Consider the following 26251-nt stretch of genomic DNA (forward strand, 5'->3'; position numbering starts at 1 on the left):
TTTTTGATCCAGAAGACTTCCAAGAAAGTCTTCTGAACCCTAAATTTACTATTCGACGATAATATTTCCCCATAGGTCTTCTAGTGCATTATTCTCATGGAAAACTTGTGGAATACTGTGATCTATGTAGGAAGTCTACTTCTCTGTAAGTCTTCTCGAGGTTTTCTGTAAGTCTTCTACATGTCTACTTCTCTGTAAGTCTTTTGTAACTCTTCTATAGGTTTTCTAAACATATATAGCTCAACTTAAAAACTTGATTTTAAATGGATAAGTATACCCAAACTTTAATCAAATTTACAACTAACCTAAAAGCCTTGTGAAATTACAGTGATCCCCTTATGACCAAAAAAAAACATAATTCATTTTTACGAATATAACCTCAAAAAGTCTTATGAGTTTCTGTAAGTCTTCTGAGATTATGTTAGTCTTCTCATATAGTATATTTTAAAAATAATTTATAAATTTTATGAAAAATATTTTGCTCGAGGAAAAATTGAAATCATGTAATAATAAACATTTGTAAATGATATAAATTAAGATATAGTAAAATTGAATTGTTTTCAACATAGATGAGTGAATGTATTGAGTCATAGTATTATTTGGTTTGGTAACATATGTTGTAGTATTATATGTTTTCTTAAGGTTAGATTTTGGACATGTAACATTTTTTTTTGAAAAAAATAAAATTTTACCTATATGTTTTTGGTTCTATGTGCATTAAAAACATTTTAAGTTGAATTTAAGTTTAATGAAGTGCTTATTAGTTAATTAAGCTTATGGTTTATATTTAGGGTCTAGATGACTTCCAGGAAATCTTATGATGAATAGTATTTACGGGTTAGAAGAATTCTCTAAAAGTCTTATTAATCAAAAATATTTGACTTAAATGGAAATTTCATATATAAAGAAAAATTCTCACATTCTCTCTCTTCCTCTCAAATGGCTAAAACAAAATGTAGTGTTTTTCATTCTAAAACTCTCTACCTTCTCTCTAATCTCTTTGAATTAAATACTAAACTTTATATCAATTTCTCATTTTTGCCTCATGTCTTTCTCAATAATTTATTTTGTTTTGGAGGTTTTTAATCACATGGTTCTTATCTTCCACTCCTTTAAAAGTAGATCTATAAATTTTAGATATGCATTTTTGTGTGTTCTATTAAGCAGATCTATAGATTGCAGATATCTAATATTCCACTCATTTTCTATGTTTTTAAACTATCTGAACATTTTTGGATATGCAGATTTTTCAGATCTAGATTTAGATATGCAGATTTTTCAGATCTAGATCAGACTTTGGAAGTCTTCTAACGGAGTCTTCTCCCATTTCTCCTCTTTTATAGCAGATCTGAGCGTTTTGATAAGTTTTTAGTTCTGATTTTTTTTTTTCATTTGGTAACCTCATGTTGCATAAAGCTCTTACATTTTTACCAAACTAAAACTCTCTAGCTCCTCTCTAATCACCTTGAACTTGAAAACACTAAACTTTATATGAATTTTTCTTTTTTTTGTCTCATGTCTTTCTCACTACTCAATCTTTTTTTTGCAGGTTTTTAATCATATGGTTCTCATCTTCCACTTTGATATATATTTTTGTGTGCTCTATAAAAGTATATTTATCTAATGTTCCACTCATTTTCTCTATTTTGAAGTCATTTGAACTTTTTTGGATACGCATGTTTTTTTTCAGATCTGACTTTAGATATGCAGGTTTTTCAGATCTGGATGAGATTTTGGAAGTCTTCTGACGGAGTCTTGTCCATGTCTTCTCTTTCATAACATACCTGAGCGTTTTGATAAGTTCTTATGTATGATATTTCTTCATTTGGTAACCTCATGTTGCATAAAGCTCTTACATTTTTCCCAAACTAAAACTCTCAAAACCCTTCTTTCATCTCTTTGAACATGAAAACACTAAACTTTATATGATTTTTTTTCATTTTTTGTTTCATGTCTTTCTCACTAAACTATCTTTTTGCAGGTTTTTAATCAGATGGTTCTCATCTTACACTTGGATATTTTTGTGTGTTGTATAAAAGTATATCTATCTAATCTTCCACTCATTTTCTCTGTTTTGAAACCATTTGAACGTTTTTGGATATGCAGGTTTTTCAAACTGGGTTTGGATATGTAGGTTTTTTAGATCTAGAGGAGACTTTGGAAGACATTTGGAATTCTTCCTGGAAGTTTTCTAAAATATAATGTGCTAGAAGACTTCCAGAAAGTCTTTCAGAAGTCTTACTCAAAGTCTTCTGACGTAGACTTCTCTTTCATTACAGATGTGAGCGTTTTGACTCTGATCTTACATGTAATGACTAGAATGACTCATATATTTTTGTATCTACTAGAATAACTCTCAAGAGAAACAAAAATACCAAAAAACCAGCCCAAACCCCATTATTCACTGTTTTGTCATTTTATTTTATTAATAAGAATAACTTTTTAATTGTGTAAAGAAAAAATAGAAAGTCTCTTTCTTTCTCACAGGAATCATCGACAGAAAAAATAAAATAGAAACTTGCGACTTCTTCTCCTAGGCTCATCTCTGATCTCAGACAGATCCTTCTCCGTCACCACCTTCGAAGGTCACAGACGTCTTCGATTCCGAACACCCCAACCCCATCTCTTCTTCCTGTTTGTTGCGAGAGAGAAACCCTAACTCCACACCACCGCCTGCAATTCCCAAAAACTTAAACACGTAAGTCATAAATCCATCTTAATCTTGCTTGTTGCTCTTTGTTGTTAACACTATTTGATTGATTGTAATTTTATATTTTGGAAACCCTATTTCCCAAATCCCCTTTTCCTCTGAAGTTCAATTCCAAACACGTAACTGGGGTTTTTTTATTGAATTCATAGGTTAGCTATACAATACTAGAATTTTTTTTTTGAAAACCTTTGTTTCTATATAAGACAGCAATGACTATTGACGATTTGTACTGACTGAGCCTATTGTGTTTGTTGTTTATCGCATGATGGCCTCATCTTCTGCTATTAAAATGTATACTCCGCGTTTATATGAAGTTGGGAGAACACCATAGCTGTTATTTCTCAAATTTTCAGATGGTTGAAGAAAATGTTGGTGCAGACGCTTGGCTTGAGTTGCGGGAATCTGCTATTGGAGTGATTATGAAGCTGAAGGAATCAGAATACACTTGGTCTGCAAAATATGTTCACTACTTTCTGACCAGTCGATTTCCAGTCAAGAGATTATCAAACTCCATAAAAATTGTTTCATACGAAGGGAAGGATAGTTATATAGTTCATGGTTGTGTTCATGCTCTGGTTGTTGTCTTGCTCTAGGAAGATGTTTTTTTCAGATATTTTTAAATCATATGGCTGTATCTGTATGTATATTGTCCCACATATTAACATGAGTCTCTATTAACATTGGTAAGACTTTGCTAAATCTTATATATATTTGGTTGAAAATAAACGTCTATCATTAGAGTAATATGAGCAATAAGATGGTTAAATAGTTCTTAGTAATTTTGAAAAAAGAACTAAATGAAATACGAACATCAAAATGTAATGAAACATCAAAAGAGTATACCATCAAATGTAGCACCAACCAAAATGAAATCCAATGACCAAATCCTCAAACTAAATCGAATGCACATCACTTAAGATATTTTGGTGATTAAACAACCATGTTTCTCCAAGCAATAAGGATTGCAACAAATGATTAAACAACCATGAAAGAGACAACCCAAAAAGGAAGAAAATAGGGATAAAAGAGATGACGACAACCGAATTTTTTTTCCCTAATCCTGAGTTTAATTGACCTAAAAATATACCAAATTCAAAATTATTGTAAACTGGATAGAAATTGGAATTGCTTTAAATAAACTCAGATTTCCGTCAATAAATCTGCCACAACGTAAATTTAAAGTCTGCCACTTCATAAACAAAAAAATCTGCCAACAATTTTAAGTCAGTTATACAAAGTCTGCCACCAAAATTTAGATGAATTTAGCCAGAAATTCGAATTGTGTCCCACTCTAGTAATTAATATTTATTTAAAAATCTGCCGTCAAAGACTACAATTTAAAAAATCTGCCACCAAATGAATACAAAAATCTGCCGTAAAATTAAATCGGGCAAACATATCTATCAGCAAAATATATGTCTATTTCCGATAAACATATCTGTCTCAAAACTCTGACTACTTCAAAAAAAAAACTTGTGACTTCAACAAATCGGTTACTACATATGACAGATTAAAATAGATAAATCTATCATTAATCTTAAATCGGCCACAAAAATCTGCTGGCTTAAAAAATCTGTCGTACCAAAAAAGTCTGTCACCAAATACTTGGCAGATATATATTTTACAACAGTTTTTTATAACAGACTTATCTTACGATAGATTTGTTTTTCGCTAAATAAGTCTGCCGACGATTTTTTTAAATTAATTTAAATGGCACTTTTGTAATATTACTTTTGATTATAACTAGAGTCAAGGGCATTTTCGACCATAAAATAATGTTAGTAATTTTAAACTTTTAAGAGTTATTCTAGTAATTTTTCAACTAATTTGAATCATTCTAGTACACTTTCCTTATTTTTTTCTTAATTTAGTAATCTTTTGTTACATAAAGCTCGTACCCTTTCCCCAAACTAAGTGTGAGGGGTAAAACTCACACCTAGATTTTAGATCAGGTTTTATGTTTAGGAAAGGTTTGGGAAAGATTATCGCGGGCTGAATCCCGTAAGAACTTGATGAATGAACTTCGATTTGTATTGATATAATAGAAATGGGATGGTTACAAAAGATGATCTTTGATGAATACAAAGATTACAAGAGAATTACAATGAGAATGTTTTTATGAATATTGAGTAGAATATCAATAGGATCGGATCCTCTTCTTGGTCTTCGACCTTCTCTTTTTATAGCTTTGGACTTCTTTAGGTTGTTTGCAACTAATCTCCGAGATCCTCTCCGCTTGAGGTGGAATCTGCAACAGCTTCCCCTTGACCGGGTCCTGCGCTTCTTCTGGTTGCGACGTGAGCTTCCTCTTCGTCGTGACCTCCTTAGTTAGGATCCTTAGCTTTCAGCCTCCGGTTCTAGCTTAGCTCTCTTTTAGATTTCAGACTCGTGATGGGCTTGTCGTGGCCCATCATCATCTTTATTATTGAATAATCAGCTACCGGGCCATATTCGGGCCCAACAGTTGCCCCCAGCTCTCGAAATGAGGTTTCGTTATTCTCGGGAGCTAGACCTAGCCGCCCAAGCTAGATTCTCTTGTTGAGATCATGATTACTAGCTATCTCAACCGCATTTATTCATATCCGATCGGACGGCTGTAATCCATCTCTAGTCAAATCAACGGTTTTAGATTTAAGCGAGTTTAAATTTCAATTTCCGACTTTCAAGACGTGATGGGATATAAAGCTGAGAGAATTAACTGCTTGTCTCTCCACTTTCTCCACGCCTCTCGACGGTTTCCAAGGTAATTCACACCTCTCTTCTTTATTTTACCGTTTTTTGTCGTTATTATTTTTTTATCCGCCTCTCGATCAATCTAGTTCTTCATCTTGAATTTCTCTCTGAGATTCTGCCTTAGATCGATTCTATTCTTTTACTTCCTGTTTTCCCTTTCCTTCCCTATCATGAGTCGAAAAGAAGGTTCCGGCGAAGTTCAGATCTCAGCCTCCGGCGCCCGTATTATGAAGGTCAAACAGGAAGCTGGTGAGAAGATGGCGGAAGCCAAGAAGAAAAAGAGTAAAGACTCGATCGGAGCAAGAGTTAAGAGGATGAAGAAGAAAGGCGGCAAGAGCGCCTCCTCCGGTCCTCACTTCCCTTCCCTCTTGAAGGGTCAAGACGTTGTCAATCTTGCCGTTCAGGCTCACGGCAAGAGTGATCTAGTTAGAGCTTGTGCTGAAAACGAGAACCCCGAGACCGCTCCGGAGGGTTGGTTCTGCGTTCATGAAAAATATATCTCCAAGTGCCACCTTAGATTTCCTCTTCCCACCCTTTTGCTGGATCTCTTAGATCATTACCAGCTAGCTCTTCCTCAGCTTTGCCCGTCGGTCATCCGAGTGATAAACGGGTTCATCACTAGAGCCAAGGAGGAAGGAGTTATCGTTGGGTTATCTGAGTTAATGAGTCTCTTCTCGATAAAGGAGAGCACTTCCAAGGATGGCGGGAGCGGTACCTACTATCTCCCCTGTCGTCCAGGGCTAGGCATTTTCAAGTTCTCAGCCAGTGATGATGACTGGCGCAGGAAGTACTTTTATGTCAAGATTGACCCTTCCACGGTTCCTGTAGGCCGTGACCTTAGGAACGCATGGTCTGATATTTCCGGTTAGGATTTTAGGGATATGCTCACATGTTTATTTTTGTTTGTCATGTTGTGCTAATTGCCTTTTGACTCTTTTTGCAGAAATCAAAGATCCTGTCAAGTTATCTAGCAAACTTACCAGAGCTCTCTACAGGAAGCTACAGCATAGCCCTAACACTTGGGTAGCTTACACTACTTCGAGAGTTGGATCAGCTAGGTTCCCTGAACGGTACCAAGCGTCCTTCCCTGATTCAGTGACGGTTGCTGGTTTAGAAGGTATCTTTTTATTCACAATTCATGATTTTTACTATCCGAATTTGTCTTATGCGACTAATGGATTTTTTTTTATGTCTTAGTTTCTGAAGGTGATTCCATTCTCGAAGTTTCCTCCGGAGCAAGTACTTCTTCGAAGACTCAATCACAGAAGATGCCAATTCAACCTTCCTTCCGTTCCAGGGGTAGATCGACCAAGGCTGCCAGCTCCTCTAGAGGGAGTGATAAGAACCAAGGAGGATCCTTCCTCGACTCTGTGAAGGAGGTTCTTGATGAAGGAGGCTCTGCCCCTGCTAAAGGTGTCGGCTCTTTGGAACCCAAGGTTCAGGAAGTTGGCCTTCCCTCCGAGGTCCCGATGACTGAAGCTGATCCTCAAGTAATGAGGGATCCTCCGGAGTCTGAGCCCCCGAGGAACAAGAGGTCCCGAACCGAACAGGTTGATAGACCTTCGAGGTCTTCCTCCTCCTCCTCTAGAGGAGGAACCGTTGGCTGGAACTTTTCTCATTCAAAGCCTGGATCGGTCTTGGACGATCCGTGGGGTTTGGCTACTCTGATGAGGCACATGAAGAGTCCCGGGTGTCCCCTCCCCTCGATCTCCAATATCACGCACAAGGATGAGTACGTCGATATTGCTCATCACATGGGTCAGGTATGAAGTTTATTTCATCTTTCAGCTTTGTCTTTGGAAGATTTTACTAAATCGTTTTCCGTTTTCCGCAGCTGGCTGGAGCTATTAACAGAGCTCAATTCAAGTTTGAGGACGCTGTACACAATGCTCCTAGCGCTGAGGAATTAGCCCAGGTCACTGAGTTGGTCAAGGCCAACAAGACTGAGCTCAACCAGACTCGAGCTCTGATCTCGGATCTCCAAGCCGAGGTGAAGAGACTTGGCTCTAAGTGTGATGCTCAGCAAGGGACGATCGAGAGCCAGCTGATTGACCTCCAGGTGAAGAATAGGAAGATTGGGGAGTTGGATGCTGCCCGGAAGATAGCCGAGTATCAAGTCAAGGAGCTGATCTCCACATCCCAGAACAGCCAGAAGAACAAGGAAGCTGAGGTCAGGCTAGCCGTCCGGAGGGGAAAGAAGGAGGTAGCTGAAGCCTACAACAAGATTCTGGTTATTGTCAAGGAGAAGTTCTCCAAGAAGAAAGATGAAGTCGACCTCCTAGTTCATGCCCAAGAGATTCAAGCCAACACCGAGCTCCTGAAGGACATACTGGATGGTGAGATTAAGAGTACTCAAGATGAGTATGATAACTTGGTGGCGCTAATGCCGGAAGCTGTTGCGGCGTACGAGAAGGCTCAGGTTTCGGACTTCTCGATTGGCAAGCTCCCTCTTCCCCAACTCTCTGAGAGTTCAGGTACTTTCGAGATTAATATGTTTAACCTCTCCTTTTCCGGAGAGTTCGGTTCTAATTTGGGATTGGTGGGTTCTTACTCAGCCCCAGTCGAAACCGCCTCTGGAGGTAGCGACAAGGAGATGGAGGAGGTTCCTGAGGAGGAAGATCCAGCTGGCAAGGGAGCTGAGAAGAGCTCGGATGACAAGGAAGTTTAAGAACTGATGCTCTTTCGTGTTTTCTAGGATTTCTGCCCGATGGGCTTTGTTTTCATTTGTTTCTCAAACTTATAGCCTGAGGAGGCTTTTAAACCTTTATCTGTTGCATTTTGAATCTTTGGTTAGCCTGGGGAGGCTTTTAAACCCTTGTTTAATTTCAAACTTGGTTTTCTTGTTTCGTTTTTAGTTTTTGGCTTTAGTCGTGAAATATGACAGCTTAATCATAATCGATCCTTACGATAAGTCTGGAAGACTTTGGTCGTTTTTTTGTTCCTTAAGAGGATTTCTTGAAGTATCGGGATTAGCTTAGGGTTTTTAGGAACCTAAGTTCTGGACACCTTAGGTGGGGGTTCTTGGGAACCTGAACTTGTTTGTGGGATTTTAAGACCCGTTGAGACTTGCTTAGGATTTTAAGACCTTCTGAGGTTTGACAAGGATTTTAAGACCTTTGTGATTTGATGAGGATTTTAAGACCTCGAAGATTTGATAAGGATTTTAAGACCTTGGAGAATTGACAAGGATTTTAAGACCTTGGAGATTTGGTAAGGATTTTAAGACCTTAGATCCAGGTTCGTCGAGACCTGATATTCTTCGAAGGATTTTAAGACCTTTAGGATTGTTAAGGATTTTAAGACCTTAGGTCCGGGTTTGTTGAGACCTGAGCTAATCCGAAGGGTTTTTAGGACCCCAGGTCCATGTTTACAGGGACCTGTTTGGTTAAAGAATTGAGATATCGAAAATGATTTCTTTATTGATAGTTGGATACATGGTATCATAGTAATCATACACTTGCTGTATTATAACGATCATACGTTTGCTGCGTGGGCTATGTGACTTTAATCAGACATATGCCCCCTTTGATTGTAGTGAACGAAGTGTTGAAATGAGGTTGGGGCTGCACTCATGACGGAGTTGCCTACGTACCCAGTCAAGGGATCAAGCCTAACGTAGTTCAGGAGTTTTAGGTACCTAATGATAATATCTCTTAAGATTCGTGGCATTCCACGATCTGATTTCAGGTACCCCAGTTCGCACCTTTCGGAGTTTGTAGACGCCAGGTCGTACCACGTGGATGATCTGGTAGGGACCTTCCCAGTTGGTTCCTAACTTCCCAGCATTTGGTTCTTTGGTTCCTTCGAAAACTTTCCTAAGTACTAGGTCACCAACAGCGAACTGTCGGAGCCTGACTTTGGAATTGTACTGTCGTGCCATTGCTTGCTGATAGTTCTGAATGCGAATCAAAGCTCGGTCCCGCCTTTCCTCGATTAGATCGAGGCTGTCAGTTAGGAGTTGATCATTAGCTGCGGGATTGGATGTACAGAGTTCCCGGCGTAGGCTACCAGCAATGGTTTCGGCTGGAACGACGGCTTCCATCCCATATGCTAAGGAGAAAGGAGTTTCTTCTGTAGCTTTTCGTGGGGTGGTCCGACATGCCCAAAGTACTTCAAGTAACTTCTCTGACCAGAATTCCTTCTGGGTTCCGAGGCGTTTCTTGAGGTTTGCTAATACTGATTTATTAGCAGCCTCCGCCTGTCCGTTACCTTGAGGTCGGCGAGGTGATGAGAAGGTCAGGCGGATATTCCACTTGTCACAAAATATTTTGAAATCGTGGGATATGAATTGTCCTCCATTATCAGTTACGATTTCGTACGGGACGCCGTGTCTACACACGATATCTTTCCATACAAATTGCTCGACCTCGAACCTGGTTACCTGCTGGAAAGCTTCGGCCTCTATCCATTTCGTGAAGTAGTCCGTTAAGACTAAGAGGAAGCGTAGCTTCTTCTTTCCACTTCCTGATGGTACTAGTGGTCCCACGATATCCATGGACCATCTCATAAATGGGTAAGGGGCGGATATGTTAGACAGCTTCTCCGCAGGTTGGTGTATAATCGGTGCATGCCTCTGGCATTTGTCGCATGAGGAGGAATAGGCCTCGCAATCTGCAATAATGGTAGGCCAGAAATATCCTTGTCTTTTGATTCTGATGGCTAGAGCTCTTCCTCCAGAGTGGTTCCCGCAGGAACCGTCGTGCATTTCCTTCATGAGTCTCATAGCAACGGAGCCATGGACGCATTTTAGGTAAGGTCCGGAAATGCTTCGTTTGAGGAGGACAGATTCGGTTACGCAATATCTTGCGCTTAATGCTTTGAGCTTTCGAGCCTCCCATTTATTGGGTGGAGTCTTTCCCTCCAGGATGTATTGCGTGATTGGAATTCTCCAATCCTCCCTTCCTACGACTTTGTTATGGAGAGACGAGGGAGGTTCCTGTTCGGGACCTGGTGTCGTGGTGCCCCCGGAGGTATTGGTAGGATTGGGCTCCAGGGAGTCTGAATTCCGAGGAATACCTCCAGATGAATTTTTGAGAGCTGTACGGCTTCTGGTCTTAACTCTGCAGATGATTGGGTCTGAGTTGGTGCCCCCGGGGGTATTCTCGAGATCAGGCTCTAAGGAGTCTGAATTTCGAGGAATATCTTCCGTGATTTGGATCGTGTTCCCGGAGGTATGCTTTTTTGGGCTGCATATTCTGGTTTTTGGAAACCAAAATGTTGTGAAAACCTGGGTAGCTACCGTTTCAGGGCAGGTACCTTCGAGTTGCGCTGTTAACTTGCTCTCTTTCTCAGCTTTAGTAGCTATGTCGATGCTTGGTTTCTCGATTCCTTCTACGGGTATGATTCGTTTTACGAGAGGGTCTGACGTGGAAGCTAAAGCAGCCAACGCATCTGCTGAGGAGTTCTCTCCTCGTGGGATTCTCGTTAGCTCGAATTTGTCGAACTGCCTAGTGAGGTTCTGGACGACTTCGAGATATGCCCCCATTCTTTCGTCCCTCGTTTCATATTCTCCGTGAAACTGGCTAGCTACTAGCTGTGAATCACTATAAGCGTTTAGCTCTCGGATTCCGAGGCTTAGGGCGAGCTTCAACCCTGCGATTAGTGCTTCATATTCAGCTTCGTTGTTTGAGGCGTTGAATCCGAGCCTATATGACTGCTCGATGGTTTCTCCTGCTGAAGAAGTTAACCTTAGGCCGATACCGGAGCCCTGTTTTGATGAGGCTCCGTCGACATAAAGGCTCCACTTCAGAGATTCCATTTCGGAGTCTAACTGTTCGGATGTTAGCTCAATGATAAAGTCAGCAAGGACCTGGGCTTTCGCTGCTGCTCGAGGTCTATACTCAATATCATATTCGCTGAGCTCTATGGCCCATTTAGCCAATCGCCCTGACTGGCTGGGGCTGTGCAAGATCATTCGTAATGGTTGTGAGGTCATTACAACGATCGAATGCGATTGGAAGTAAGGTCGCAATTTTCTGGCAGCTGTTACGACTGCTAGAGCTAGTTTTTCCATCGCAGGGTACCTGGTTTCGGCATCTATCAAACTTTTACTGGTGTAATAGACAGGTCTTTGTTCGTTTTGTTCTTCTCGTACTAGAACGCCGCTGACTGCAGCAGTTGATACAGCGAGATATAGGTACAATGGCTCTCCTTCTACTGGTTTAGATAGGATCGGAGGTTCGGAGAGGTAAGCTTTCAATTGCTTGAAGGCTTCCTCACATTTCTCGTCCCATAAGAACTTCTTATTATTTCTTAGGAGCTTGTAAAATGGGAGACATTTATCGGTAGACTTGGATATGAATCGATTCAACGCCGCGATTCGTCCAGTCAGTCTCTGCACCTCCCTGGTCGTCTTAGGTGACGGCATTTCTAGGAAGGTTGCTATCTGCTGCGGGTTGGCTTCAATGCCTCTTTCGGTTACGAGATAGCCTAGGAACTCGCCTGAGGGTACCCCGAAAGTACATTTAGTGGGATTGAGCTTCATATCGTACTTGTTCAGGATATCGAAGCATTCCCTTAAATGGGAGATATGATCTTCCCCAGCTGAGGATTTGACTAGCATGTCGTCGATATAGACCTCCATGGTTTTTCCAAGTTGTCCAGCAAACATCTTATTTACTAGCCTCTGATAGGTAGCTCCTGCGTTCTTTAATCCGAATGGCATAACCTTATAACAGTAGGTTCCTCGTTCGGTTATGAATGCAGTTTTCTCCTGGTCCTCAGGATCCATCATGATTTGGTTATACCCTGAGAAGGCATCCATGAAGGATAGGAGTCGATGGCCAGCTGTTGCTTCAACTAGGCGGTCGATGTGAGGTAACGGGAAGCTGTCTTTAGGGCAAGCTTTGTTTAGGTCTGTGAAATCTACACAGATTCTCCACTTCCCGTTTTTCTTCTTTACCACTACTGGGTTAGCTAACCAGTCGGGGTAATGTACCTCTCGAATGGACCCAGCTTTCGTAAGTCGGTCAACTTCGTCGTTAACAGCTTGAGCCTTTTCGAGACCTAGCTTACGACGCTTCTGTTTGATCGGTTTGAAAGTAGGGTCAACTTTTAGCTTATGGGTGGTGACGTTCGGATCTATTCCTTTCATGTCGTTGGTGGACCATGCAAAGGTTTTGACATTGCTTTTCAAAAAATCGATGAGCTCCTTTTTTGTCTCAAGAGGTAGCTCGGACCCGATGCTCACCTGTCTTTCAGGATCTGAGTCGTCGATGCAAACTTTTTCGGTTAAGTTCCTGGGGGGACCTCGAATATTTTGTTGCATTTCGCGACCCTCCTGGATCTGTAATTGCTATTGGGGGGACTTTTTGAGGATTTCGAATCCTCCCAAATAGCAGATCCTGGATATCTTCTGGCTACCATGTATGGTAGCTATCCCTTCGGGTGTTGGGAATTTTACGCACTGATGGTACGTTGAGGCTACTGCCTTCATTTTGTGGATCCAAGGTCTTCCCAAAATCGCGTGGAACGGGGAAGGTCTATCGATGACTACTAAGTTGGTCATTTTCATTATTCCGCCAGCTATGACTGGGAGCTTGATAGTTCCCAATGAGGTAGCTGTTTCTCCGGAGAAGCCTACGAGGTTAGCTTTTTGGCCAATAATTTCGTAGTCGTCTATTTCCATCCCTTTTAGGGTGTTATAGAAAATGAGGTCGACAGAGCTTCCTGTGTCTATCATGAGCTTAGGAACCTCGTATCCTGCGATGTTCAAGGTGACGATCAACGCATCATCGTGAGGTCTGTCAAGGTTTGAGGTCTCGCTCTCCCAGAAAGAAATCTTAGTATTGGATTCAGGGTTAGGAGGCTTAGGTCCAGTGTTAGACACAGCCTTCCGCACGTGATTCTTAATGGAATTGACGGAGTCTTGACATATGTCTGATCCTCCAAGGATACAGTCCACCCTCGAGTCGGGGCTTGATTGAGGGGACGGTTTGCTCAAGAGAGCTTCGACTTGTAAACTTTTTCCTTGGGGGAATTTCCCAAGAATCATGTCGACTCTTTTTTTGGGAGCTGGAGGTGGCGAATCGGTCTCCTTCTCAGGTGACCTCTCGCGTTTCGGGGAAGTGTCCCTGGAACCTCTTTTCTGATAAGGTGGCGGCTTTTTAAGGTCCACGCCCTTTATTTCTCCAGCTGCGAATTTAGCTGCCAGCTGGCGTTGGAGGTCCCAACACTCTTCGGTTGAGTGTCCTTCGCGATCGTGATAAGAGCAACGTTTGCCTTTATCGAAGCCTTTTGACCAGGGAGTTTTGTTTGCTGCTGCAACAGGTTTCTCTTCCTTGTCTTCCTCGATTGCGTAGGAATGTTCTCCCTGAGTTTGATTATTTCGAGGGTTACCCTTTTTATGAGGTCCCTTAGTCTCGGAGGAATCACCTTTCGAATGATTCTGAGGTTTCTTGTGGAGTTTATCCAGTGCAGCTGTCTCCTCCTCCAAAGTTATATATTTGGTGGCTCTATGAAGAGCGTCATCGATAGTTGGAGGAGCATTGAGTGTTAACTCTGACCAGAATTTCGATCTATAGAACAGACCTCTCCTAAGGGCCTCGATGGCGACTAGGTCGTTAGGATTCGAGAGCTTAGTTCTTATTGCCCTGAATTTCTCAATGTAGACTCGTAATGAATCTCCCATTCCTTGACTGACCTTCCAAAGGTCGGCCTCGGAGGCTTGCTTCCGGATATGGGTTGAGTATTGCTTCATAAAGGCGTTGGTTAATTGATCGAAATTGTCTATCGAGGCTGGCTCGAGACCGGAGAACCACTCAAGGGCTGTTCCGACCAAATTTTCGGCGAATGTTCTACAGTAACCTGCTTCACATTCTTCCTGAGTGAAATGGGCTTTAACAATTGCCAATCGGAAAGCTCTCAAATAGGCTTTCGGGTCGGAGGTCCCATCATACTCAGGAATTCTGATTTTTCGGGTATCTCTTATGTGAGAGCTGGCAATTCTGTCCGTGAATGGAGTTCCACGGGTTTCTTCGATTAAGCTATCGATTTCGGGAGCAGAACTCGTAGCTTTATGGACTTGAGCTCCCAATTTCTGGAGAGCCGCGTGAGTTTGCTCCATATATCTACGGATAGCTTCAGGTCCTTCAAACGGAAGGATGTTTGGATCGTTCGCAGGTACCCGATGGGTAGGTTCCTGACGGAATCGAGTTGGCTCATCTTCCCATGCGGTTGGTGGGCTAAGTCGCTCGGCATTTCTTGGGTTATCGGAGTTTATCCTTTGATAACCGTCCCCATTCGGGACCGAGCTTCTAGTTTGATAAACCGAAGCTGACGCTCTGCCTCCAGATGGGAAGGATATTCCTGCTCCGGACCTAGGATCAGGTGGCGGAGGAGGTAAACGAGTACTTCTGTCAGTGACCTGACCGGGTGTGGAACTAGTTGTCGCTATGTTACTTCCCATAGCACTGGCATTAGGTGGATTGAACACGGGAATTGTTCCAGTATGAGGTGTCTGGAAAGCAGATCCGCGTCCTTCCGGGGCAGTGCTATCCGGAGAAAAGTTTAAACGTGCTCGGGGAAAAGAGGGATCGGTTAATCGATCATGGAAGATGACCCCCGGAGCTTGACGTTGCGGTGGTTGGGTTGTTGCGTTTAGAGATCTAGTTATCTCTTCGAATCGTTGTTGACGTACAGTCAGCTGATGCATCGTGCGCTCACTTTCCTGAGCTCGGTCTACTAATTGTATCATCATCTGGCGGATCTCAGAGAGCTGAGCCTCCGTTTGATTCGGAATGGCTTGCTGCTGAGGATTCTCGGTAATCGGGAGCTCGGAGGTGTTTCCACCTGATGACCTCGGGTTAGTAACTCCGGTTGTAGTTTGGCTCGTTCGAGCATAAACCGGAAGCTGTCGCCCAGATCGGTGGTCGCCACGTTGAGGCTCTGTGATTACGAGACTAGAGCCTCCGTCATTCGGTGAGCCATCGCTCTGAATCGGGAGGTTAAGGTCAGACGGGGTTGTTGTCTGATCGGTAGGGTTCATCCTCGAGTTAGAGTAAGGGATTCGATTGTTTCTTCCCCACAGACGGCGCCAATTGTGAGGGGTAAAACTCACACCTAGATTTTAGATCAGGTTTTATGTTTAGGAAAGGTTTGGGAAAGATTATCGCGGGCTGAATCCCGTAAGAACTTGATGAATGAACTTCGATTTGTATTGATATAATAGAAATGGGATGGTTACAAAAGATGATCTTTGATGAATACAAAGATTACAAGAGAATTACAATGAGAATGTTTTTATGAATATTGAGTAGAATATCAATAGGATCGGATCCTCTTCTTGGTCTTCGACCTTCTCTTTTTATAGCTTTGGACTTCTTTAGGTTGTTTGCAACTAATCTCCGAGATCCTCTCCGCTTGAGGTGGAATCTGCAACAACTTCCCCTTGACCGGGTCCTGCGCTTCTTCTGGTTGCGACGTGAGCTTCCTCTTCGTCGTGACCTCCTTAGTTAGGATCCTTAGCTTTCAGCCTCCGGTTCTAGCTTAGCTCTCTTTTAGATTTCAGATTCGTGATGGGCTTGTCGTGGCCCATCATCATCTTTATTATTGAATAATCAGCTACCGGGCCATATTCGGGCCCAACACTAAGGGTGTGATTGGTAATGGTTGTGGGTGCTCTCCACATCCCCATTTATTTCTAAAGCACTAAAATCAGAGCAATCAAGATTTAATTTATTTTTAAAACCACAGCTCTTGAAATAATCTACAGCTGTAGAAGTGCTCTGCAGAGCCAAATATTCAAAGCAAAATTTTAGTGCTTTCCATAAAATTCTACAGCAATAAAATTTAAAGCTACATCAAAAAGTCTACAGATTTTTTTCTACAGCAATAATTTCGAAGCTACAGCCATTACCAATCGGACCCTAAAATTCTCCAACCTCTATGTAGTCTCCTTAAACATGAAAACACCAAACTTCAAATCAATTTCTCATTTTTCTAATGTCTTTCTTACTAATTTATCTTGTTATTGCATGTTTTTATCACATGGTTCTCATCCTCCACTCCTTTAAAGTTCTATTTAATTTTTTTGGATATGTACTTTTGTGCGTTCGTTAAGGTAGATTTATTTCATCTTCCACTTATTTTCTCTTTCTGAAGCCATTTGAACATTTTTTTTATTTGTAGGTCTTTCAGATCTGAGTCAGATTTTGGAAGACTTATTTGAAGTCTTGGAAGTTTTCTGACGAGTCTTCTCTCATATCAAGTGGAGTCAAAGCTTGTCTTTGTGGAAGAATGATCTATAATAGTTTTGTTTGTGGTCTGTTTTGTGATTTGTATGTGTACTTTTTTGATGTGATTTTTTTTGTAAATTTGAAGAGATATTAATGAAAAATTTAGTAAATATGTTCATTCTCCACAACATTATCTTGCCAAAATTACTTGACATTATTGAAGTTATTGATACAACTTCAATAGTAAAACACAATAACACCAAATTTAGTCAGATTTATTACAACTAAGGGAGAAGATTTTCAAGAAAACTTAGTCAAATTCACCAAAGATCAAACAAGCAAAGCCAATTCCAGTTACGTTTACAAACACAAAATTATCATTTCCTCAAACACATATCCTGAAACTTTAGGGATGTTACATTTTGCTGCCAAAACCATCAAGGTAATGAATATCCTGATTGGAGTTGTTGAGTTGTGAAAGCGAAATGTTAAGTCTTTCGCAATAAACTATTATGAGGTGCAAGGATGGGAAATCAAAGTCTTGCTTTGAAGAACCACAATTTTTACACAGAAAAGTATTTGCAATAGGACTCCATGGGAGTTAGTAAGGTTAATTAAAAATGTAAAACTGACGCAAAAGGGATAAAGGTTCCAATACCTTCAAGAATGACTTCAAAGTTGAGAGTGTGAGGAAGTGATCTTCAAAATGTTATCTCTCGTCAATTGATGACGATGATGGGAATTTCATCCTGGAAGATGAGCCCGCCTTCTTGAGCACAAAGGGATATTCTTCCAGATTTTTGGTGTCACTTTTTATCTCTGACTTGAATTGTATTTGTAGGTCCCGTCTCGACATCACCTTTCTCATCACTCCCAGTATCAATGATTTTGTCATTAGATGTGGCATCTCAATTATCATCTTCCTGGAACTCTGATTTTTTTTACTCAAAATCTTCAAAAAAATTGAATGAGGGTCAACTGATTCGAGTCAGGGGTAGTGACATCCGTTATATAACTTTGTGTCATATGATCAACTTTTCAAAAGAATTAGAAGAGTTATAGTCGTCAGATCCCGAGCTAACTCACTTCATGAACAACCTCTTTCACCTTCGTTGAGCGTTATCAAATTAAAATTTTTTTGTGAAGAATTGAGGAAGAACTTAAAGTAAACCAGAGAACTCACATGAAAATGCGCAGTGGTAAAACTATCAAAATAAGAGTGCTGGAAAATAAAAAGAGAGTTCGAGAGAAAAAAAATATTTTTCGATTTTCAGAGAAGTAAACAATGGCAATAATGAAATTACTTATATAGGAGGAAACAACACATATCTCAAATAAGTGTCATTATTAGGTTTATGACATATTTTAAGACAATGTTCCACAATCTAAGAAAGATGACGGTTCAATTTCTTAGAAAATCGACTAAACTGTTCAACATCAAATTCAAACTGACTTTTGGTCAACCAAATAATAACTAAATCAAATGCATTAAGTGCCGAAGTCATTATCTCATAAACATGTTAATTAAAATTTAGTCGATATCGACTTTGTTTCTTGCAAAAAAATGGGAGAGACTTATTGTTAGATATAGTTTTTCTCTCTCTTAATGACCCATCAGATAACGATCACGGCATAAAGTCAAACACAGTTTAAAGAAAAGAAAGTCGGTCAACTTCCCTTTACAAAAAGAGAAGAAATCGCTGAAGGGAAGGACATCCACAATCAATAAAAAAAGACACAATCTTTGAGATTGCAATAACTTCTCTTGTAATCAATAAAAGATCTTTCCAATAAATATCTTTAAGTCACCATCAAATCCATGCCCTTAACTTAATTACACCGAAATAAGATTTAAAACCGCTTTCACCTATGTTCCTCGGAACCACTGGTGAAGATCTAGAGCATCTCATAGAGAAAAGAATAGATATGAAGAAATACTTGGGTAAAAAAGCAAGAGAGAACATGAGATAATGGTGGTGACCAGACAGCAAAAATAAGCCACTAACTACAGAAAGTAAAAGATAAATCACGGCTCTTGAAAGAGAGAAATGAAGAGAGAGTTTTTTTTAACTTAGATTTTGATTCATGATATTTTGTACAATATATTGATTGCATTCTCTTTGTGGCATAATAATAATTATGGACCCTTAGTTTGTCCAGTTCATCTATTGGTTTTTGAGAATTTAAAATTGAAACTTCAGAGTTTAATATTTAACTTTTTATCTTTTTCATCCTTGAAACAAAAAAAAAAGATTTATCGCAACCTAGACATTTTCCCTCTTTTTTTCTTTCAACTTCTAATATTTTGTTTCTCAAATTTTTAAATATCACTAGTAAGAAAATGTGATATAGACACATTTTACTCACAATAAGTATGTGTGTTTTAAGTTATTCATGGAATGGTTATGAATAGTCAAAAAATAAATAGATGCGACAAATTGTTTCCGTTTGTGGCTAAAAGACACAATTTTGTCACTGATTTTCCATGAAAACTTTTAATCACTTATTGTCACATCGAATTTTGTGGCTATTTTGACACATTTACAAAAAATGTGTTCAGAATGTTACTTTTTAATCCAAATAGCCACAAATTTGTCACATTTTTGACTATCTAAATCCCTAAACACAGATAAATTCCTAAACTCTATATGTGAAGCTTAAGTTACTATAATATAATTAGATACATGATTTAATCTAAATTTAATCAAAAAATTCGCAAAAATCTTTGTGTTTTAAAAGAAAAAATCTGCTAGTCCAGGGACCATTAAGGTTAAACCTACTGTTTCTCTTTCTTTTCTTATAAATAGAAGTTTCCCCCCTCTCTTATCTCTCATTCACAAACTCAGAGTGAAATCCTGTAGATCTCTCTCTCTCTCTCCCTGGACCACTGTGATCATAGTGTGCCACCACCGAGTGCTTGGATCCTTCTTCCTTGTGTGTGGCTTGTTCATTGTTTATTTTTCATTTTTTCAGGTCTATGTTTTACAGATCTATTATTTTTCCAGATCTTTCTCTAAACCTACTTTCCAGGTGAGGTGTTTTGAACCTAAATTTCTCACTTGACTGTTTAATATTGTTTGATGTTGGAATTATGATTGGTTAGGCTTGTTTTCTTTAGGTTGGTAGAACATAATGGTTGTTAGGTAGTTAGATGCATATTTCATGTTGCATAAGAACACTCATATTGTTTAAAGGACTTAATCGACTGCCTTATATTGATGCAAGAGATTGATTGGTCTTTGTTTGATTGTTTGCTATGATTGCTTAATATGATTGTATTTTATGAGCTAGGTTGATAGAATAACTAAACGAGTAGGTTATTAGATGAATTGATTGAACTGGAATATACGAATGATAGGTTGTGTGTAGGTTATGGATGCAAGTTGTTGTTTGTGTGACACCGAGAACGGGTGGTGTCTAAAACTACAGTATGAATGTGTTACGAAATAAGAAGGAGAACTGAATAAGAGTTTTGTTTATGACACCGAAAATGAGTGGCATTTAGATGAGAAGAAGAATAAGGTGAATGATGTGGGAGAAAGGGGCACCAGGAAGATTGAGTCATGCCGGTCTAGCCATAATGAATATATGTACCGCAAGGGGAGATGGCCAGAGAATTAGAGCCAAGGGGCCACAAGCGGGTATTTATGTATGATCCATTTACTCATGTCCTTCCTTCCTTTGTCCATTATGTTTGAGACTGTAAGTAAAGGTGGTAGATATTGTTTGTTGGTGTATTTAAACAGAAGAAAACACATTTGGGTTCCTGAGACCATTGGCGAGATACAGTGGTTTGCCTTGTGGCGCAGTCAAGTGTCTCTAATCCTAAGCTTGATTCTTGGTTTGTTGTTGGGAGAGGCGGATGTTTCAAAGTTGTTCATCAATATTGTATATGTTGCATTACGTTATCATTATTTATTAAAGAAATAGAAATAATAAGATGGTGTATCTAATGCTGAAGGAGTGAAAGATTGACACATATTTATTATCTATTAGTTCATAAATCAATCAACTACTAAATTTATGATACAAAAATTCATATGCATGTTTTGGATTCTGAATCTGTTCAAATTTATAGGTTTCAAGTCCAGTCTTAAACAATTACCAGAACGAGTCATGGAGAGTGGAGAGAACAAAAATATAATCACATTCAAATGGTCGTGAACCAATGTTATAACTGTGACTTTATGTGGATGTGAAATTTTTTTTTGAGGATGTGAATTAGAGTGTACGATGCGGTAATTTGAAGGATAGTTTCCTTAATGTTTTTATATATACTGTAAAGATAAAGTGAGTGAATGAAAAGATTGAAAAGGATTATTTAAAACTTCTATTTAGAAATTATAGAGGAAAAAGTCCCACAAAACTACAAAAGCATAAACCAAAAATCACATATAATAAAAAAAGTCAAAAACAAACCGATGGTTGACAATTTGACATTACCAAACACGACTAACTGAGTCCGGCTTTGATTTTATTGTTTGCTTTTTATACAATACTTAACCCGTAAAAACATTAAGGAATATAAACAAGACAGGTTATATTCGTTCTTGAAGAAAACTTATAGCAAAAGTTCGGCAAAAAAAAAAAAGAAAACTTATATCACCATTCTTCTTTTATAACACGCATGAACGCATAACGCGAAATGCTTAGCAAATCATCTTTGGCTTAATGCAATATTGTTTTAACATCAAGCGGCCACTTGAATATGATATATTGACTACTAACTTCTATGTTTCATAAGAAATATTACTTTGACATATTTTACGCATATTAAAAAAATGATAAGTATTTTTATTTAATACATAATTATTTAAATAAAAAAATTAAATAAATATCTATTGATTAGTTAAAATGGTAATAAAAATATTATATGTAAAAAATTGTATTAAAAATACAAAATGATACTTCCTCCGTTTCAAATTATATGTCGTTTTAGAGGAAATTTTTTGTTTTAAAATAAATGTCGTTTTCGGTTTTCAATGCAAAATTTATTGACAATATTCTATTTTTTATTTTTCTATTGGTTGATACATGGTTAGGTGTATTGGTAATAGTGTTTTTATTTTGGAAATATGTAAAATTAAATGTTTTCTTAATCTGTGTGCATAAGGTTAAAACGACATATAATATGAAACGGAGGGAGTATTTATTTTGAAACCAGAAAAAATGTTAGAATGACAATTATAGCGAAAGAGAAAGTATTCGCTATGATCTTTGACTCGTATGTTGTCCACCTTTTATTTAATGATTTTACAACTTTATTCTATTTACTGAAATTGCTTTTCTATCCACAATTACGGAATTTAGTTTACTTTTTGTAGTCCAATAATAATTTTACTTTACTGTTACTTTCCATTGAAAGAAAAAATTCCATACATTTATGGAATCGAGGGATCAATCTAGTAACTTCTTGTTACACGTTACATCTTGAACAAAACGTCCAACAAAACTAATGAAACACGATTAAGATGATCTAACCAAAAGAAACAGAAATAGAGTAAAGATTAACATTTTTAAAAAGAGTAAATGGTAATTTTTGATCAGTGACCTCGTCCTCTTCTGCTCGGTCCAGACGCTAACCGGAAACCATAGCTCCTCATCAAAAGACGTGGACTGCTCGAGCTGCTCTTCACCTTCATGGCCACCACCGATTGATCTTGGCCGTTGATATCTCTCAAGTGCTTTGATTGTAGGGCTCTACAATTCACTCCCCTAAACATCAAAGACGAGCCCACCAATAAAAATATCATACACATAACAAACACACTAATCTTCTTCTCCATTTTTTATCTTTTGCTGCCTTTCACTTCTTTCTCTATCTTCTTCTCTCTCTCTTTTGAATTTAAAGAACAATAGCTTCGTAATTTTTGCTTTTATATACAAGCGTGTTTGTGTGTGTGTGCGTGTGTAAGCAAATAGCATTAGTTCTTGACCAAGAATGTTAGACTATCTCATTTTGTTGTCGCGTTTTTTAATTTTTTATTGGATTGGTTTGGTCCAGTTTTTCACTATTTTTAAGTTTTTTACTATTATTAAGCTAGACAAAACAACGTGTATTCATATTACAAGTGAATATCAAATGAGTTTTTCCAAATACCACTGCTTCTCTACAAGAGATGTTGTTGAACTATACGACTTTTATATAGAGGTTGAAAAACCATTTTTTAAAGAAAATAAAAAAGTAAGAACTGAAAAATAGTTTTAGCAAAACGTTGTAGAAAGTAGAATGTTATTGGGTAATAGGAGACCAATAGGTTTTCTTATTGAAGAAACAACAATCTTACGTAAGTGTGAGCTGTTAAATTTTGACTTTTATTTTCTTTGTAGTTGGTTCGAGCTAACCCAACACGGTGTGAAGTCATCAGACACCAAATATGTTACGACTTCCCACTTATACTATGTCCTGTTTCTTACTGCCAAAAACTTTGATTTAGAACATCACAAAAGCAATGCGTAGACTCTGGTGGTCAACATATAAAGAGACACACTTTGCCATGGATAACATGGGATAAGATCACAAATGCAAAACAGGATGGTAGGTTAGACTTCAGAGACATGCTTGCTTTCAATAAAGCCCTTTTTGCTAAACAAGCATGGAGATTAATCACTAACCCTTCCTCTTTGTTTTCCCGTGTTTACAAGACCAAATATTTCAGGAACACAGAATTCTTTACAAACACTAGTTACCCAACGTCAAGCTATGCATGGATGAGTATCATTCAAACCCAGCCTCTGATTAGAAGGGGTGCTAAATGGATTATAGGCAATGACTATAAAGTCAGGGTTTGGAAAGACAATTGGTTAATCGAAGAGGCAGACACAGCACCAACAGGACCTGGTGTCCTGTTGTATCCTGAACTGCTTGTTAAAGATCTCTTCATACCAGGTACTAATATATGGAATGAACATATTATAAGACACTTGGTTCGTGAAAAAGATGCTTGCAAAATCTATCTATGAGGTCTAGTTAACATGAAGTCAGGATATACTTGGGGTTACAATAACTGGGGTATCTACACTGCCAAGTCTGGGATACTATCTTCAAAGTGCACTAGACAGAGAGGCTCCAACCCACAAGATCCGCCATTACCCCAATCTCAAGTCTGGACTAAAACGATCAAGAAAATATGGAGGGCAAATGTACGGCCTAAGATCAAGACTTTCTGGTGGACCATGAGAAGAGTACTGACCATATGCTCCTTCATTGTCGCGTTGCTAAAGAACTATGATCTCTTAGGACGCAGGGTTCTAATTTTAATTTGGATCATTACTGGCTTATAACACTGCTCTCAATTTGCTGCAATATGTGCTAGATGGAAATCACGTAGATGTACAATCTAGCTTCATGCTGTTCCTGGGGTGGAGGATCTGGAAAATCGAGCAATAAGGGGTGTGATAGGTAGGTGATGTAAGTGCTGTCCATAGCCCTATTTATTTATACAGCACTAAATTCAGAGCAATCAAGCTTTAAGTTTTTTTATTTAAACCACAGCTTTTGAAATAATTTACAGCTGCATGGTACTCTACAGAGCCAAATATCTAAAGCAATTTTTAGGGCTTTCTATAAAATTTACATCAATAAAATCTAAAGTCACAACAAAAAGTCTACAATTTTTTTTCTAAAAATTATAGCTATAGCGATTACTAATCAGACCCAAGATATCGTTTGAAAATAAAAGAGAACATATCAACAACATTATACGTACTGCAGTAATGGATGTAATGCTGTGGGAAGAAGCGATAACAATGGATGGAGAACCCACACAGGTTAGATTTAATTATACACCAACAATCATTACTGAGATTCTCCCACCACATGCAGAGTATTAAGCATCGTAGATGCTTCATGGAAGTCTCCAACTGAAAAACTCGGTATTGAGTGGTCCTTGTTCAAGAAAGAAGGCACTTAAAGACTTCAAGGAAGTGCTGCAATGGAGCTCATTCACCTTTGGCTGCAGAAACAAATGTGATGTGGCATGCTGTTCATCAACTAGATATCCTGTCCTACAACAATGTGGCTGTAACACCCATATTTTTCAAAATAATATAATAAATAATAATCTCTAAAAATCTTCATTTATTACTCATCATAAATCATCTCAAATCACCATTAATCCAATAAATAACCATAAATCCAAATAATAGTATAAATCCCGAAAATGTAGATAAAAGCTTATAACCAAATGTCTTAAAATAAGAAATAAACTCCCAAAAACACAAATTCAAAAGCAATTACTCCTACTGACCAGTCTCACCCGAAAGAGGATGAAAAAGAGGAGACTGAGTAATATGGGAGTCACTCAGTTGGGTATGGGATACTAAACACGCAAACCACTGACTTGAGTAAGTAGAACTCTCATTATGAAAGTTTAGCTCTAACATGAACACACACGATGTCTAGTTCACCACACAAACAAAAACAATGCGATGATAGTACACAGCAAACCCATACACCCGCATTTCCTCATAAGTATATAACACATACTATAGTACAATATGTCTCTGTAACCCCGCACACCATAATCTGCGTAGATATGCAAATGTTTATGCACCCTGCCTACACACAAATCTGCGTCGCTAGTTCAGACGTCTCTAGGCCCCCGCATACCATATCTGTGTCGCTAACTCAAGCATCTCTGGGCCCCCGCACACCATATCCACGTTGATAGCTCAGACATTTCTGAACCCCCGTACACCACATAGTCTGTACTATATAACTATATATATATATATATATCAACACTTAACATCAAACAAACCAATCAATAGTTGAATCTACTAGACCCCTAGTTCAGGTTACAATGAATAAACTAACTACCAAATACGACTCAAACAGATTCAATTCATGCATCGAAAACTAAACTATGATAGAAGAATTCTATACTGGTACGGGATTTACGGAATAGACCCTCACATTAGCCAATATCGGAGAACCGGATGAAATTAGGAAAATAGAGAAGATGACTTGATCACCAAGGAAAACTAGAGTTTCACATCTGGGTCTTGGCCACACATCTCAACACTCAAGAAAATAAATCAGTGATGACCCACAATCTCATCTTGGATAAAGATAAACAAAAAAAGGAAATAATTAGGGCTATGCCTTGATAGCTTGTTACGCAAGAAAGCTAAGAGTAAAGTACTCAACCTTTGCTCACGTTCTCCATAATTATTTGGCTCCAGTATGTTACGGCTACAAAGCACTTCCCTGACATTAAACCTTTGTCTTCGTGGTTAGGGACTTGTGGCGGCTCCGGCTGCGTTTGTCTCTTCCCAACGTCCCAAGATCTTAACCTCTCGGATCTATTGCGTAAAAGCATCAATGATATCAGACAACAGTAGGACTTCTCCTGGTGACTGTTCCAGCGACGAAGGCGTTGCTCTCCCATGAACACTGATTGGTGATGGACATAAAGAGTCACGGCTTCATCTCCTCTTGGCTTTGCTCACATGAGAACACGTGAGGTGTGGAGAATAACAAAGAGAGATAAACCATGGGATAGATCAAAGAAGGAGATGAAGGATATGAAACTAAAGAGAAACACAACGTCATCTTTTTTCACGGCCATGACGGCAGCTTTTTTTAGGTTTTCTTTTTGAGGATGAAAGAAGCATAAGAATGTATATAAGT

At 38.9% G+C, this 26251-nt stretch overlaps 4 protein-coding genes and 1 long non-coding RNA gene across 5 annotated transcripts; 3 read left to right on the forward strand and 2 right to left on the reverse strand.

Moving 5' to 3' along the window:
• The first annotated feature begins 2412 nt into the window (after positions 1-2412).
• LOC130511949 (uncharacterized) lies at positions 2413-3401 on the forward strand. The gene is made up of 2 exons (XR_008945462.1): positions 2413-2698; positions 3025-3401. It is a non-coding gene; the product is annotated as an uncharacterized LOC130511949 (long non-coding RNA).
• A 2105-nt stretch (positions 3402-5506) lies between these two features.
• On the forward strand, positions 5507-6991 carry LOC130510739 (meiosis-specific protein ASY2-like). The gene is made up of 2 exons (XM_057007335.1): positions 5507-6560; positions 6641-6991. Exon 1 carries the CDS (start codon positions 5614-5616, stop codon positions 6310-6312), a length of 699 nt encoding a protein of 232 aa, XP_056863315.1. The 5' UTR covers positions 5507-5613; the 3' UTR covers positions 6313-6560; positions 6641-6991.
• Positions 6913-8253, forward strand: LOC130511169 (uncharacterized). The gene is made up of 2 exons (XM_057008042.1): positions 6913-7206; positions 7278-8253. Exons 1-2 carry the CDS (start codon positions 6913-6915, stop codon positions 8109-8111), a joined length of 1128 nt encoding a protein of 375 aa, XP_056864022.1. The 3' UTR covers positions 8112-8253.
• A 709-nt stretch (positions 8254-8962) lies between these two features.
• On the reverse strand, positions 8963-13253 carry LOC130510558 (uncharacterized). Its single transcript, XM_057006985.1, has one exon. The coding sequence runs from the start codon at positions 12708-12710 to the stop codon at positions 9081-9083; it is 3630 nt and encodes a 1209-aa protein (XP_056862965.1). The 5' UTR covers positions 12711-13253; the 3' UTR covers positions 8963-9080.
• An 8722-nt stretch (positions 13254-21975) lies between these two features.
• Positions 21976-22560, reverse strand: LOC108853099 (uncharacterized). Its single transcript, XM_018626559.2, has one exon. The coding sequence runs from the start codon at positions 22401-22403 to the stop codon at positions 22161-22163; it is 243 nt and encodes an 80-aa protein (XP_018482061.2). The 5' UTR covers positions 22404-22560; the 3' UTR covers positions 21976-22160.
• Positions 22561-26251: the final 3691 nt, after the last annotated feature.

This window comes from Raphanus sativus, chromosome 4, assembly GCF_000801105.2.
Source record: "Raphanus sativus cultivar WK10039 chromosome 4, ASM80110v3, whole genome shotgun sequence".
Taxonomy (NCBI): domain Eukaryota; kingdom Viridiplantae; phylum Streptophyta; class Magnoliopsida; order Brassicales; family Brassicaceae; genus Raphanus; species Raphanus sativus.

Bases quoted from the DNA above. Each gene is read 5' to 3' on its own strand.
- LOC130510739 (XM_057007335.1), top strand. From the start codon at position 5,614: ATGAGTCGAAAAGAAGGTTCCGGCGAAGTTCAGATCTCAGCCTCCGGC.
- LOC130510558 (XM_057006985.1), bottom strand. From the start codon at position 12,710: ATGCAACAAAATATTCGAGGTCCCCCCAGGAACTTAACCGAAAAAGTT.
- LOC130511169 (XM_057008042.1), top strand. From the start codon at position 6,913: ATGACTGAAGCTGATCCTCAAGTAATGAGGGATCCTCCGGAGTCTGAG. The intron at 7,207-7,277 runs GTATGAAGTTTA...CGTTTTCCGCAG, and splicing joins TTGCTCATCACATGGGTCAG to CTGGCTGGAGCTATTAACAG.
- LOC108853099 (XM_018626559.2), bottom strand. From the start codon at position 22,403: ATGGAGAAGAAGATTAGTGTGTTTGTTATGTGTATGATATTTTTATTG.